Here is a 14,916-nt window from a genome sequence, read left to right on the forward strand (position 1 = left end):
GGGAATAACAGGGCACAGAATTTTAGAGTTTGAGCAATCCCAGGACTGAAGAATTTGGCCGTAGCTACAAAGAATCAGTGTAAACAATAGCAGTTGGGAAAGCAAAAGTCATTTCTGAGTTTTACTTTAATTTCTGCCTCCCTATTTTTGACCACCTTCACTGACTTGGTGTTTTCAGGGGTGGGTGGGGAGCAAGGACTCTAGGACTGGCAGGTTTCCCAGGTGAGTATGAGAGCGATTTCCTAACCGTGCTTACTATTGTGGCCACTTCTCCTTTTGTAATCTTTGCATGTGTCCATGCTGAAGGCACAGAGTCTGATTTTTGACCGTCATAGGGTAAGGAAGAGTTGGCAGTGTCCATGCAACAGGGTAAGGAAGGAAGCTAAGATGATGATGGAATCTGACCCTTTTTTTCTTTTTCTTCTCCTTCCTCTTGACCTCAGGATTTGAGCAACTTCTTTGCTCAGTACAAATCCATTGAACCTTATTTGAAGAAAAAGGATGAGTCCCAGAAAGGCAAGCCATATACACAGTCCTTAGAAGATCGTGAGAAACTGGTAATTATTCCTCATTGTCTCGATTTGAGAAATTTAATTACATAGATATTTGCAAGGAGTGTGGTTTGGAGGGTAGCAACTCGAGATGATGCAGACCATTAGTGTGCTTTGTGGATTGTTAAAGCTGGAAAGGAACTTTGAGAGCATCTGTCCAACAGTTGGACACCTGTGCTCAGCAGGGCCGGGCGAATAGTGAAAATGCAGGAAGGGCCCCAAGTGGACAAGTTGCTGAGGGCCGGTGCCTTGCCTAGAGGGGCACTTTGTTGCCATATTGCTGTGTGTTCATCTTTTTCAAATGAAACCAGTACATAAAATTGCCCTGTTGTTTAAAGTTGACTGCTGAATAGAGTTGTTCTAAAACACTGTGGGCAAAATAAAACACATCTGCTGGCCATTTGTAATCTCTGCTACCACCACCCTATGTTACAGGTGGGAGGGAAATAATTAGTGGTCAAACTGGGATTTGAACCTTGATGTTCTTTCCTAACCTCACACTCCTGGTAATTGGTGTTGGGGATTGTTACAGGCCTTCTCACTCTCCCGGGGTTCCTATTCCTGTGTACAGGAAGAATCATTAAGTTTTTAGACTCTTCCTCCTACACTGCATGTATTTCCACTGTGAAGTCTTCTCTGATTTGCACCTTCACTCTGTGCACATTCAGTGTTCTTGTGGGAAGGGGTCCAAGTGGTTGAGGATCCCCAGCTCTCTTCCTGGTTGAGGATCCCCAGCTCTCTTCCTGGCACTGGGCCGAGCATACATACGGGCTCATGGCCACCACCTGGGTCATTCCTCCTGGGCAACACTTGTCCTAAGAGTCATTTACATGCCTACCCATTTAGTGGACCCAGCACACGGGGGGGGGGGGGGGGGGGGGGGGGGGGCAGGGGCTGGGTCTTCCTTTCCAGATCCTTGGACCCTGGTTCCTGTTGTTTTATCAGTAAATACTAGTTGTGTGAATGAATAAATGAATTCTACTTTTGTGTCTTGGGAATATTTAGCATCCTCTCCTCTTCCCATAAAATGTCAGGAAAGAGAGTCCTCATAAGGATGTCCATTTCTGTCATTCTGGAGAAGATGAGGGTCGACATGGTAACGTGAGAACCCCAGAGTAAGCATCGACTTCCCATTGAAGAGTTTCTTCTTTGCAGGACATGGCTCTGCCCCCTACATTTCTAACACACTCCTCGAGTCCAGGCTGGCCCTGGCCACTCGGGCCCAACAAGGCATATTCCTAATTGAGGCAAGGCAGAACCAGCGAACGCCTCTCTGATGGGGTATTGTTAGGGAATGAGGGGTCTCCCTGTGTGTGCTTCCAGATAATAGAAATTTCTCATTTACATACCCTTTTTTAGCATTTTTTGCTTCCTTAAATTAATATGCTGAACCTAACTTTTTTCATGATTTTAAAAGCCATATGCTTGTTATAGAAAATACAAAAAAAAACTATTTCTTACTCTATTATTCTACCACCCAAAGGTAATCCGTTAATATTTACAATTACTTTTGTTTTTGTTTTATATGTATTACATTATATTTTTGCAGAGGTGGGATCAAATTATAAATATGCTTTTGTATCCTGCTTTTTTCACTTATGTTATTGCAAGTATTTTCCAACATTCTTAAAAAATCTTCATAAGCATTAACTTAAACTTTGCTTCCTACTACTTTAGATGTATGTGCCATCCATCATTTAGCCATTCCACTGTTGTTAAATAATAAGGTTGTTTCCAGTTTTTTACTGTTATAAATAAGGCCAAATGAATATCTTTATCCTACAAGTTCTGTTAAAAAAATTGTAATTAATTTCTTGTTACAGATTTTCCTGTAAATAGATTAAAGAATGTGACTATTTTTTAAAGCTCTTAATCGTATTACCAGATCTTTCTAGAGCAGTGGGGACGTCTACCAACTGTCTGAATCTAGTTTAACGTAGATGTTCTTGCAGATTCATGACTGTCAATTGTGTCTCTTCCTGTGTTACCTCCTGTCACTTGTGATTTGAAGTATGCCCCTTCCGTTTTGCTGCTTTTAATCAATTTTTGTTGTTTCCAAAATCAGAATGTCCAGTTAGTTAGAACTGGTTGGGCAGATTGAGTCAGTGTGGCAAGTGTGAAAGAGCAGGGATTCCACCGTGGCTGTGGGCAGATGACCTAACCACTCCTAGCCTCAGTTCCTTATCTATAAAATGGGGTTTATAATAGTACCCACCCCAGAGGATTGTTGTGATGATCAAATAGGAAAAGTATGGAAAGCATTTGGTGCTCATTGAGGCTTGGCTATTATTTAGGATGACATTGAGGAGGCCTCTTCTGGTGAGCCAAGGGCAGAAGCTTTCATCGACCAGCATGATACTTTCAGCATCCAGGACCTTCTTAATTTTTCCTCTTTTTGAGTGCAGTGGTCAGTTTTTTTTTCTTGTTTTTATTGATGGTCTTTTGAGATAAGTGAATGGTTATTATTTAAGGATGAGTGTGTTGTACTTGGACTTTAAGATTTGGGCTCTAAATGCTTATATTTAATCCCAAGATCTTTTTTATGAATCTGATAAATTTCTACACTTGTTTACCGAACTATACCAAGAAAGTGCAGATGCAAGTTGGGGCTTTGTTCGTGCACTGACCCCTAACATCACATTTAAGGAACTGAAAAGATGGCCAGATCTCTTCCCTGGTGTGCTCCTGACTCCCCTTTTCTCCACACAGGATGGTCTGTACGAGTGCATTCTCTGTGCCTGCTGCAGCACCAGCTGCCCCAGCTACTGGTGGAACGGAGACAAATATTTGGGACCGGCGGTTCTTATGCAGGTTAGGTACTCCTTAATCGCCTTACTACATGTAAAAACACAGATATCCAGCAATCCAGAAGGACAGTTTATTGAGGCAAACCAGACGTTCTGAGGGGCAGTGATTTCCTTTGTTGGCATCCAGTACAAACAGGGTCATTGGTCACATTTCTTCACTTGGTTTTCAGGAGAGCTGGGGGCTTCATCTCCAAAGCACCTCCATTTCATTGTGGTGAGGGTCACCCCCAGGGGCAGTAGCATACTTTTTGGGGAACCATATCTTGGAGATGTTTAAAACATATTACCTTGAACAGCTGCTTGTCTACCCGCTTGCCTGCTATCCTCAGACTGCCATCTGTCTGCCAGAAGGCTCCCCAGCTCCCGCACACAGGGAGTTTTTATGTCCAAGCAGGGGAGAGAGAAATACCTATGAATGCAACTACCCAGCTATACGGTTGGATATTGTTTTCGGGTTAATGAAAGCCTTTTGGAGTACCAGATTAAGGGGTTACTTAGAGACAAAATAGTATTGATTTTCATTGCCTTTCGCCATAAGTATAGTTCACTGCAAAGACAGCCACTGTCTTTGTTCTCAGAAAGCTTGTGCTTTTTAGATTTGTGGTTAGTGCTTTTCACAGACCAAGCAACTCAACTTCTCATTTCTCATTTGCCCACAAACAAAAGAGAAGTTACGTGGTTATGTGACCATGTTAGCAAAATTGAATCCTGGCCATATTAAAGATTGATGAATGAGGTGTGTTCCTACTTGCCACTTGCACTAGGTAATCTGAGTTGCTGGAAAATGTAAACATCCTCTTTCCAGCAACTTTCCTGGTTTGTTCAGTGATCATGTGGTTATTTAGTTTCGGCTTGCTGATCTCAGACTTCTGGGATGGATATACTGATTAAGAGAGTCAATAGGTGGGACAAATATGATCTCTAGCAGGTCAAGATGCTAGAAAAGAGAGTCATATGACATACAGTCCCTGCCCTCCCTGATTCTTGATCTGGGTAGGAAGCTTTTGAGCACCAGGAAGAAATTAGAGGATGAAGCCCAGTAGTATATAACTAAGCAGCAGGGTACCAGATGCAGCATGGCTCAAAGGGAGGGGTCTGTGAGGATCATTAGTCAGGAGGACTTAAGGGTTGGGAACCTGGCCTTGAAAGATGGCCAAGAATTCTAAAGAGTGAGGAGATAAGGCATCTCAGCTGAGTGAATCCCCCTTCTGTGCCTTCAGAACTTTGAGTTGAACTCAAGTGCTGCCCTTGCCTGTTAGGCTGACAGCTTGGCTAATTAGTGTCTGGTTTCCCAGGCTTATCGCTGGATGATTGACTCCAGGGATGACTTCAGGGCAGAGCGCCTGGCCAAGCTACAGGACCCGTTCTCTCTGTACCGCTGCCACACCATCATGAACTGCACCTTGACCTGTCCCAAGGTGAGCGGGGCTGGTGGTCCGTAGCTCTGCCTCGAAATGGACATGTCAGAAGTGGTGTATGTTCATAAAGAGGCAATTGGCAACAAGCCTCATCATTTGCGGTGGATGAGGGCCAGTGTGTACCCAGTCATCTCTGTGTGATTCTTGCAAGGAATGGACTCACCGCGCCACCTCGGCAGCATGGTTCACTTGTGAGTTATACGCGGGCATTGAGGGAGTCAAGGATGCCACAGGAATCCATGAACAGGAACCTGGGTTCAGCCTGGCCTCACAGGAACCGGACGGTGAAAACCATTTAAACATGGGCAGCTGTGGGGCCTGGATTCTCTCCCAGGCTCTGTCTCATATTATTGACTCCTAATCTGCTCTGCTCTCTAGCAGCTGGCATGTTCTTTCCCTCTCCTCTGTATATCTTTTCTCTTGCTTACCTAGTTTTCACACCCTTTTCCTGGTCATAGTTGGTGCTTCCTTTGGCTCCCCCTGGCCTGGACTCTGCCTCACAGCATGCTTCAGCATCAGTCACCTGCCTTTCTTCTCTTGGCATTTCTTAGCTCAAATTCCTGAGAGGGAATCTAGCTGGCCCAGCTCAGCTTTTCATGCCAGCCCATATTGGAGGTTGATGGCCAGCCACAGGTTTACTGCCCTTTAGCCAGGTGCTAACCCTGGTTCTGTCAGCCCAGGCCAGTGGGCAGGGAGGAGACAGGGCGTGGGCTCTAGAGCGTGGCTGCCTGTGGGCTGCCCTTTGAAGAGAGACTGTGGGCAGAGCAGTTCCACTTAAAAGGCACAGTGAGTAAGCAGGCAGCAAGATGACAACTCTAGAATAACCAGTTAGCACTTAAAAAAAAAAAAGGCAGCGTATCTATAAAAACAAAATCCAGGCTCTGGGTAATTTCCTTTTTTCTTGCCTGGAAACCAGTTGTGTTTCCACTGCCCCCACCCTCTGCCACGGTGCTTCTCACCTGGTTGTGGCATCAGGATCAGCTGGGTGCCTTGTGGGTGAGGGCCTGGGGGGCTCCCATGTCCAGTTGCCTGGGTTTTCGTCCACTCTGCCCAACGAACTCCATGACTTCTAAAGCAAGTGATACCATGAGAGTCCTCAGAACAGTGCCTGGCACACAGCGAGCACTCAGTAAACATCAGCTTCTGCTTTTGCGTGTTTTGTTTTGTTTTGTTTTGTTTTTAACAAGTGCTGGACCTATTTGAGACAGTCAGAGAGAGCATCACCAAGGCTGGGGCCTGGCAGATGTGTTTCTTGAAAAGCTTGCAAGTGATTCTGAGGTGCATTCCTGGGCTAAACCTCCCCATCAAACTTGTAAAGACAGCCAAGGACAGAGGTTCTCTGTGGAGCTTCTTTGAACCTCTCTCTCCCCTGCTATAAAACAGGGATGGAAGTTGGGGCTGTGAGACATGGTCCCGGATCATTAGAGCTGGAAGGGCCTTAAAGACATCAAGTCCAATCCCCTCATTTTATAGACAGAGACGCTGAGACACAGGTGGGGAGGATCGCCCAAGCTTATTATCAGGTCCTTGGCAGTACAGGATTAGCAGTAGTAGGAAGAAGCTTGCCACCGGCCTCCTGGTGCAGTGCTCTTTCTTCCTGCTCCTGGATTAGGTGTACCCCTGTGTGCTGAGCCCCTAAGTCTGCAAGCCCTCTCAATGAAATTATTGGGGGGAGGAGTAGAGAGTCACATGAACCAGTATTCAAAAGGACAGACTGGGAAAAAGTCTCTCTCCCACTTGCCCCAGCCACCTCCCTGGAAGCAGACAGTGTTATCAGTTTCTTGTGTATCCTTCCAGGGATATTTTATCCTAGACATATAAATGCATATATATCCTTTTTTGCTTTTTTAAATGTAAATGGTAACAGACCCTGCACACTTGTCTGCACTTTTTTTCACTTAATATATTTTAGAGATCATCCCATACCAGTATATGCCTCTCTCTCTTTCCTTCCCCACCCCCCCCCCATTCTTTTCTTTTTTTCTTTCTTTCTACAACATTTTAACTTCAGAGTTAAAATTTTCCTGCTAAAATGAGGGACCCTTCACTAACCTTAGAGGAGTCCTTGTCTAATTTTGCCAAATACTTGCTTATCTCCCTTCCTCCTTCTACAAGTCTGACATTCATAGGTGTAACAGTTTGCTAATGCTGCCATCATGCAAAATGCCAGAAATGGATTGGCTTTTATAAAGAGGGTTTATTTGGTCACAAATTTACAGTCCTAAGGCCAAAAAAAGTATCCAAACTAAGGTATCAACAAGAAGATGGCCAATGGCATCCAAAACACCTCCAGCAGCTGGAGGGCACGTAGCTAGCATCTGCTGTTCCCAGGTTGCATTTCAAAATGGCATTCTTGAAAACATCCCTGGGCTTGTCTCTCGTAGCCTCTTTAGCTCCTGTGCATCCACTGTCTGGGGGTCCTCTCTTAATTTCTCCAGAGCAAACTCTGGGCTAGCATCTCTTAGCTTAGCATCTCCAAACATCCTTCTGTCCACATCTCTAAGCATCAGCTTTCAATGGCCTTCTCCAAAATGTCTCTCTTATAGGACTCTAGTTATTTAATTAAGACCCCCCCTGAATGGACAGGGTCCATATCTCCACGGAGATAATTTAATCAAAGGTCTAGCCCACAGTTGATTGAGTCACATCTCCATGGAAACAATCAAAAGATTGTCTGCCCTCACAAGATTGCATTAAATATGGCTTTTGGGGGGATATAATATATCCAAACTGGCACAATAGGGTTTAATTATGCCTCCCGCAGAACAGATGTTTCAGCTGGAGGCCCAAGCTCCAGCTATAACCAGTAGTATTGGCCAAACTCACAATGGTGTTTATGAAGGTTTAACAGGAGGAATTTGCTTCCACATTTCTCTGAGGGCTTGTCTGTGCTGATTTCTGCTAATAATGATTTAATAATAATGGTACTGGTGTAATTTCTGGTTTGTTGAAGATTTGTAGATGGCTGGGTAATTTGATGGCCTGTGGCTCTATTCTGGTACCTGAGCGATGTGAGAACATGACTGCTCTGAGCTTCCTCTCCTGCTAGAGTGAACCACATCAAAAGGAATTCAGTGGGCAGGGCTCGTCTAAATGTCTAAAATGTCTAAAAGTAGAGACAGAAGAGAGCTCCTAGCCCAGGTCCCTTGGTTTTAAGGGACTTGATTTGCAGTCACCTTGCTTTGATACTGTCTGAGCCAGTGGAGAAGATGCGCCCAGGTCACAGGGTGCCTCCATTCCGGCCATTTGTATTGATACTCTTCTCTTTTTTCCAGGGTCTAAATCCAGGGAAAGCTATTGCTGAAATCAAGAAAATGATGGTAACCTATACGGAGAAAAAGGCTTCAGCCTAACTGTTTCCGTGCTACTCATAAGTCGTAACCAGCTCAGAGCTGAACATAATTCATACCTAACTTGAGTTCCTTCAAGGTCTTGATTTTCCATGAAGAAAGCATGTATAATAAAACATTTTAAGAAACAAATAAATGTTATTCTACTTTATTAACAAAAAAGTGAGCCTATTCTTTCTTCTTGCTGCAGAGGGATGTGAAAGTGCCAGAAGAAAGAGCCCTAGTCCTTGGGAAAGCAGATAGGGCTCCAGAACTGGGGAGTTTGGTGGGGTTCAGTGGCTACAAGCATGGAATTGTTGTCCAGCAGGACCTGGGGCTTGTTCCTAGCTCTGTCACTCACCAGTTGACTGACCTTGGACAAGGTCCTGTGCCTTTTTTTGCTACTCCATGTGCCCATCTGTAAAATGGGACTCATAACTGTTACCTACTTCGTGCATCTGGTGAGAGAGTGCCTGGAAGTTATTCTCAGTGCTTGGTAAACATTAGCTGTTATTCCTTTACAGCATCCTAGTTTCAGCAGTTTTTAATATTAAAATTATTTAAAACCACATCTTGGTAAGTCTTTTTATATCTCATTGAGGCAAGGTTTGAGAGTCTTCCAACACATAGCATGACCCAGATTACCACAAACTTGAATTAGTTCCACAAAGAACCTCAAAGGAATCTTTCACTCCAAACATTAATTCTCCACCTCTGCTTCTTAGCTTTGATAGTGATTTTTTAAACAAATTTAGTAATACTCATTGAAAAAGTAAACAATACAAAAATATATTAGTAAAAACCAGAAGCCCCTCTGAAGCCCCCAGAATCCCATATCTTCTGTTGCGAGTTTGTATGCATATCCCTCCAGAGGTTATTTGCAAATGCTATTAATTGATGTGTGGCAGAAACAACAATTTGGGCAGCTTTCTATTTTTAGCCCACAATATAGGATCTGGTGCTAGTAAAGACTGCTAGTCTCTGTGTGTGTGTGTGTGTGTGTGTGTGTGTGTGTGTACGTATGTACACGTTTCTTTTCTTACCCTGTGCAGGTTCTCTGGGGCGTGGATGTGCCGTAACTTAATGGCCATTTCCTTGCTGATGCATGTTTGGGTGGTCCCCATTTCATGCTGAGAAATAACCCAAGGCTGCTTTTTCACTTGTGACATCATCCAGGAAATGAAAGCTACTGCATCAAAAATAAAACTTAATTAGCATTTCAGGCTTTAAAAGGAGACAATTCAACAAGCAGCAGTCCCAGGCATTGTAAGAGGTGAGATATTAGGAGAAAAGATGAACAAGATTTGTTCCCTGACACCTAGGAGCCAAAGCCACTAAGAAAAACAGAACAAACGTTGAATTACTAGATATTTAGAGATCGGGGTCTGTTTTAGTTTGCTAAAGTTGCCAAAATGCAATATACCAGAAATGGTTTGGCTTTTACAATAGGGATTTCTACAAGTTTACAGTTCTGAGGCCGTGAAAACATCCAAATCAAGGCATCAGTGGGTAAAGCTTTCTCCCCGAAGATCAGCCACCAGCAATCTGGGGATTCCTCTATCACTTGGCAAAGGCACATGGTGGGTCTGCTGGTCTCTCCCTACTCTCCTGCTTTTTGTTGCTTTCAGCTTCTGGTTTCAGTGGCTTCCTCTGTGTTTCTGTGGTTTCTCTTTGTTTTCTGTGTGTCCTTCTCTCAGTTTCTGTTTTCTCTCAGCTTCTCTCTTAGCTTCTCTGAATTTCATCTCTTATAAAGGACTCCAGTTAAAGGATTAAGACCCACCTGGGGCAAGCCTCAACTGAAATAACCTAATCAAATTTCCCACCCACAATAGGTCTACACCCACAGGAATGGATTACCTTTAAGAACATGATCTTTTCTGGGATACAGACAGCTTTAAACCATCACAGGGTCTTTGCCCTTAGGTATAGCCTCTCAGAGTTCTTGAACACCTCAATAAGATTCCGCAGTACATGGTCCTCAGGTGCTCAAGCTTAAAATTAGGAAATGAGAACAAAAACCCTCAGGCAGATCTGCTATATACCACATGCTCAGAAAGCAGTGAGGCCAAAGCTGCCATCCTGGCCTGGATGATTTCTGTTCGCTTGGGTCAAACCTAATGGATTTCCGTTAGCCCCAAGCAGGCCATCTTCCTTGGATTCAAGGAGAATTTGACTTTGCTTCTGATCTCTAGATCTTTAGGGAAAGATGGTTTTCTCTCATGAATAACAGTGGCTCACAAAGATGAGTTCTGCTATCCCAGCTACTGATAAAATGCAGGGTGCAGCTTAGGAGTTGCCATGTCAAATTAGCTTCATCAGTGTGAGAAACAAGCACTGTTCCTAAAAAGGAACAAACGCTCACCCAATTGTGGAGAAGAAAAGAATTTATTCATGGTCTTGCAAGAACAGGCACCCAACCAAATGTGGGGTTGGCACCCAGAACAATAGATTCAGCAGTATTTATTCCCTAAACCTAACCACAAGTCCCTCCCCTGTTTCTCCATTGGTTGGATACTCCAGAGGTTACATTCTATTCGACAAGCCTAACTAGGCCGTGCAAATTTGAAACATGCAGCCTGCCCAACTTGGAAACATTTGAAATAGGTTTCCTGTGCAAATTTGCAACATTAGGAACAGTTGGAACAAATCTCCACCCCTGACTATAATGGGTATGCCCAGGCCTCTTTAGAGCCAGTCAGGGCTAGTTTGGTAACAAGTTATGAGGCTATTTTGAGAACCTCTGTTTCCAGGCTTCACCCTGCAAGGACAGTAGATTGTGGGCGGATGAGCAGGGGGACTGACTGTGGATAGTGGGCGGATAAGCAGGGGGACTGACTGTGGATTACAGTTTGTCTTTTTAACCTTCTACCAATTCCTTAACTGCCCCACCCTGCTAGGCACACCTGTCCTGTGTGAAAGCTAAACTTAATCTCATTTTCACAATCAGATGTTGAATTTGCCACTGAAGGTCACACTTAACCCAATAAGGACACTTAAATTTGAGCTAAATTGGAATATCTTATCCACTGATAGTTTAATTCACTCCTTACTTAATCTTTCATTCAATTGGAGGCAAATGTTTTTATTTCAACAGTCAACAACAGGCTTTTCTAATCAAACTGCTGAGAAAGACAGTATTTTGCCCTTTCTGCTACTTCTGTAGCAGAGTCTCAGCTCAGACAATGTGTCTCCATTGACAAAAGGACTCCTGGAGCGTTGCTTAAAGATCTTCTGGGACTGAAAACAGCCACCTCAGCTGGTCTTTGCACAAGCTGTTGAGACTCTGTGCCTCTGCTCTCCTATCTAAAACAGGAATTAACATCCATCGCTCATAAATGTGAAAGCCTCGAGCCTGGAGTAGAGCAAATGCTCCGGAAACTCAAGGTAACTGTCTTAAATTCCTACTGTGGGGAAGGCCACCTGCCAAATGCCGTGGGTCCCCCAAAGGTGATGAATTCCTGGCCCTTCTGGGGCACACAGTTTGGGATATTGCTGACAGGAGTGGCTGGGGTTTCAGGCCGACTGCTCAGAGTATTTTTTTTTCTGTTCAAGTCTAATGACGCTCATTTCTCATCTCTCACGTCACAGGGACGTCTCGGAGCAGGCAGTTAGCCTTTGGGCGCCTTCTCTTCCTTGCCCCAAGTTAGCTACAAGACAACTGCTGAAAAGCCACTTTACTGTGTGTCTAGGCAGCCATAATCATCATGGGTTTTGTCACCAGGTGAGAAAATCCCCTTTTGCTGCAAAAATTTAGTGAAACTAGAAAAATGGAGAAGTGAGGCAGTGCTCTGGAATAAACTGGCCCAGACCAGTGATTTCTCAAGCCTTTCACCACTTGGAGCAGGCAATTCTGTCCATCCTGTGCCCCGACCCCTTCAGAGAGCAGCCCCAGAAGGGACGCTCCTCCAGCAGGCCTTCGAAGGCACATGTGTGCCTGGAAATCTCAGACACAGTGAGCTGGGAGCAGAGCCCGGCCCACACACCACCCGCTGACCACACAGTGAGGGTCGCTTCCCCAAAGGTAACCCCAGGCAGACAGCAGGTCCTCCCACATCCTGCGTGGTTTGGAAGGAAGCTTCCCCTGGCCTCCAGCCCCATCAAGTCAAGGAGATGCACTGAGCTGCAGATGGCCAGCTTGTTCCAGGATGACTCAGGGGGTGCAGCCTCTGGAATGCTGAGTAATGTTAGCAACACAAAAAATGAGGGGACCAGTCCCGAAGCGGCCTGCTTTTTTTGAAGCTTATGTCCCAACACCGGGATCTAAAGAAAGCAACTGACCTCTACAAGCACATGCCATCTGCTAGGCCATTGATGTACCTTGTCTCATTCCATCCTCTCAGCAGCCTCCATGTTACAGATGAGGGCTCAGAGAGGGAAAGGGACTCTTTTAAAGTCACACAGCTAGAAAGCAACTGACGCACATTCAAACCCAGGACTGTCTGATGGCCCAGCCCCTGGTCGCTGTGCTCCACCGCCTCTCAGAAAGACCGTCTGAGCAAGCCATTTCCAAACCCAGTCAACAGCCTGCACTGGGGACCTCGGCTCCTCTGGTTAAGTGCTCTGCCAGGCATTGGGCTAAGCCCTAGGGGAAGAATTGGGGGCTCTGAGAAACTAACCTGCCCCCACTGGAAGAGTCACCTCAAATGAAAGAGGTTTTCTCACCTGACCTGTGAGGTCAGCCCCTGTGGGAACCCCCGGCTCCCAAGTGTCTTGAAGACTGCACACAGCAGTTTGTTTAACCTAGGACAGTTAATGTTTGACCTATTCTCCCCGTCTAAATGTAATCTATAACTACCTCCTCCCTGAGACTCCCTGAGATACTGTTATCTACAAGATAATCTATAATCCTCCCCTCCTCCCTGTTGATTACAATCAATCCCTCCCTATGTTGCAAGTCCACCTTATGCTCTCATACCCATTGCTCTTATACCTTATAACCAGCTTATTCAAACCCCCAAAGTGTGAAGTATTTTCACATTGAGCTCTGAACCCACCGCCATTCAGAGTAGCTCCTGAATCCTTTCAGAGAAGCTCTTGAATTCAGGGCAACGTGACTTGACTTCCCACCCTGTAGGTAAGCCCCATAATAAAAGCTCATGTCTCAGAACATGTCCAGTGCTTTCTTTAGTCCTTTGGCTACAAAAGCCCTCTTGGGCCGTGACAGCCCCCAACCCCAAACAGCTCCACCCACAACCTTCCCCAGCTCAGTAAATGGCTCCATTGTCCCCCAGATGCTCAGGTCCCAAACCCTAGGGGAATCCATGTTTCTGTCCATTCCTGCACCCTCACATCCTATCCAGCAGTAAGTCCTGCCAAGATTTATTCCTTTACCTAGTACTTACGGAGCTCATACTACGTAGTGAGGACTGTAAGGCTTTGAGATTCAACAGTGGAAAAAACAGACAAACATCCCCCCAAAAATATTTGGTGAATGAATGAATGAATGAGGATACCGGGTAGAGGGAAGTGTTGGTTTCACAGCTTTGACCACGTTTGCAGGAGAGGGCCCGGGATTTTCTATGATCAGCTGGGACACCTGTCTGGCTGGAGCAGCATGAGGGAGAGGCACCATTGTGGGAGCTGAAATCAGAGAAGAAGGGGTATTGGGCCATTGTTAAGAGTGGGGGACCAGATCCCTCCCAAATATTCCAACCTGTCCACTTCCTGCCCACCCCTAACCCCACCTCCAGCCTGGTCTGGGCCACCATCTCCTCTCACCTGGGCCATTACAACAGCCCCTTGCCGGTCTCCTGCTTCCACCTGTGGTCACTGCACAGATACGAGACTGATTTTTTTTAATCTAAGTCATGTCATATACCATGCTTCTACTTAAAAATCACTCCATGATTGTCCATTGCCCACATGCTGCAACCCCAACTCCCACCCATGGTCCTCAAGGCCCTGCTGACCTGGCCCTGCCCTCTGCTCCAGCCCCCTCTCCCACTCTCCCCTCTCTCCCAAGTACCAGCCTGGTGGGCTTCTGCTGGAACAAGACCCTTTCCCTCCCCCTGGAACTCTGCTCCTTCCAGACTCGGCTTGGATGCCCCCTCTTGTTGAGTCCTTCCCTGCTTTCCCTTCCGGAGTCCACCCCCCACCTCTCCTCTCCATCATAGATCTGTCTCCTTCCAGCACTTTCCACAAGAGGTAATTGTTATTTTCCTTTGCTTGCCTTTGGCTACTCCCCAGAATGTAGCAGGCTCAGTGGGATAGAGCCATGCCTGTCTCGTTCACCCTCATGTCCCAGAACAGTGCCAGCACTCGGTAAATTCACATGCATAAAGGGCTGATGCATCGGGCCAGTCCAATCCTTGGTCCGAAAGTCATCCTGGGGCCTCACTGACACACCCTCCGCCTTTGGAGCTCCTCTGTCCTGGGGCCCTCATCCCCAGGGTCACGGAAGGACAGTTTCTATGCCCGTCTCCATGGGGCAGGCAACAAATGTGTGCACGAGTCTGAGGTCTCCAATGCCTCCTGGGGGCTTACACCCAAGCATGAGTTGCATCTACACGTCATGCCGTGAAGCTTCCGGAGTCTGGGTTATGGCTTTGCTATTTCTCTGGCAATTTAGATGCCTCCTCAGCATCGTCACAGGGTCTCCCAGTGTCCCCGTGTCTCTCTGTGGGGTATACCTGACAGTGTGAGTCTCTGGACAGGTGTGTCTTCCTTCTTTGACGTATGCCAAGCGCTGACCTTGTGCCAGGCACTGCCAAGGGCTGTGAGCGCATTTGCTGATGGGATTCTGGCAACAACTCTATGAAGCAGACATCGCTAATGTCATTGCCATCCTGCCATTGAGGAAATGAGGCCCAGA

General features: G+C 45.9%; 1 protein-coding gene across 1 annotated transcript in view; it reads left to right on the forward strand.

Moving 5' to 3' along the window:
• Positions 1-8,288, forward strand: part of SDHB (succinate dehydrogenase complex iron sulfur subunit B) — a 29,710-nt gene extending 21,422 nt beyond the window's left edge. Inside the window, 4 exon segments of the mRNA XM_037828384.1 lie at positions 444-557; positions 3,261-3,362; positions 4,654-4,776; positions 8,052-8,288. Of these exon segments, the coding sequence (XP_037684312.1) occupies positions 444-557; positions 3,261-3,362; positions 4,654-4,776; positions 8,052-8,129 (417 nt within the window). The 3' untranslated portion in view covers positions 8,130-8,288.
• Positions 8,289-14,916: the final 6,628 nt, after the last annotated feature.

Source organism: Choloepus didactylus, chromosome 2 (assembly GCF_015220235.1).
Source record: "Choloepus didactylus isolate mChoDid1 chromosome 2, mChoDid1.pri, whole genome shotgun sequence".
In the NCBI taxonomy this organism is placed as follows: Eukaryota; Metazoa; Chordata; class Mammalia; order Pilosa; family Megalonychidae; genus Choloepus; species Choloepus didactylus.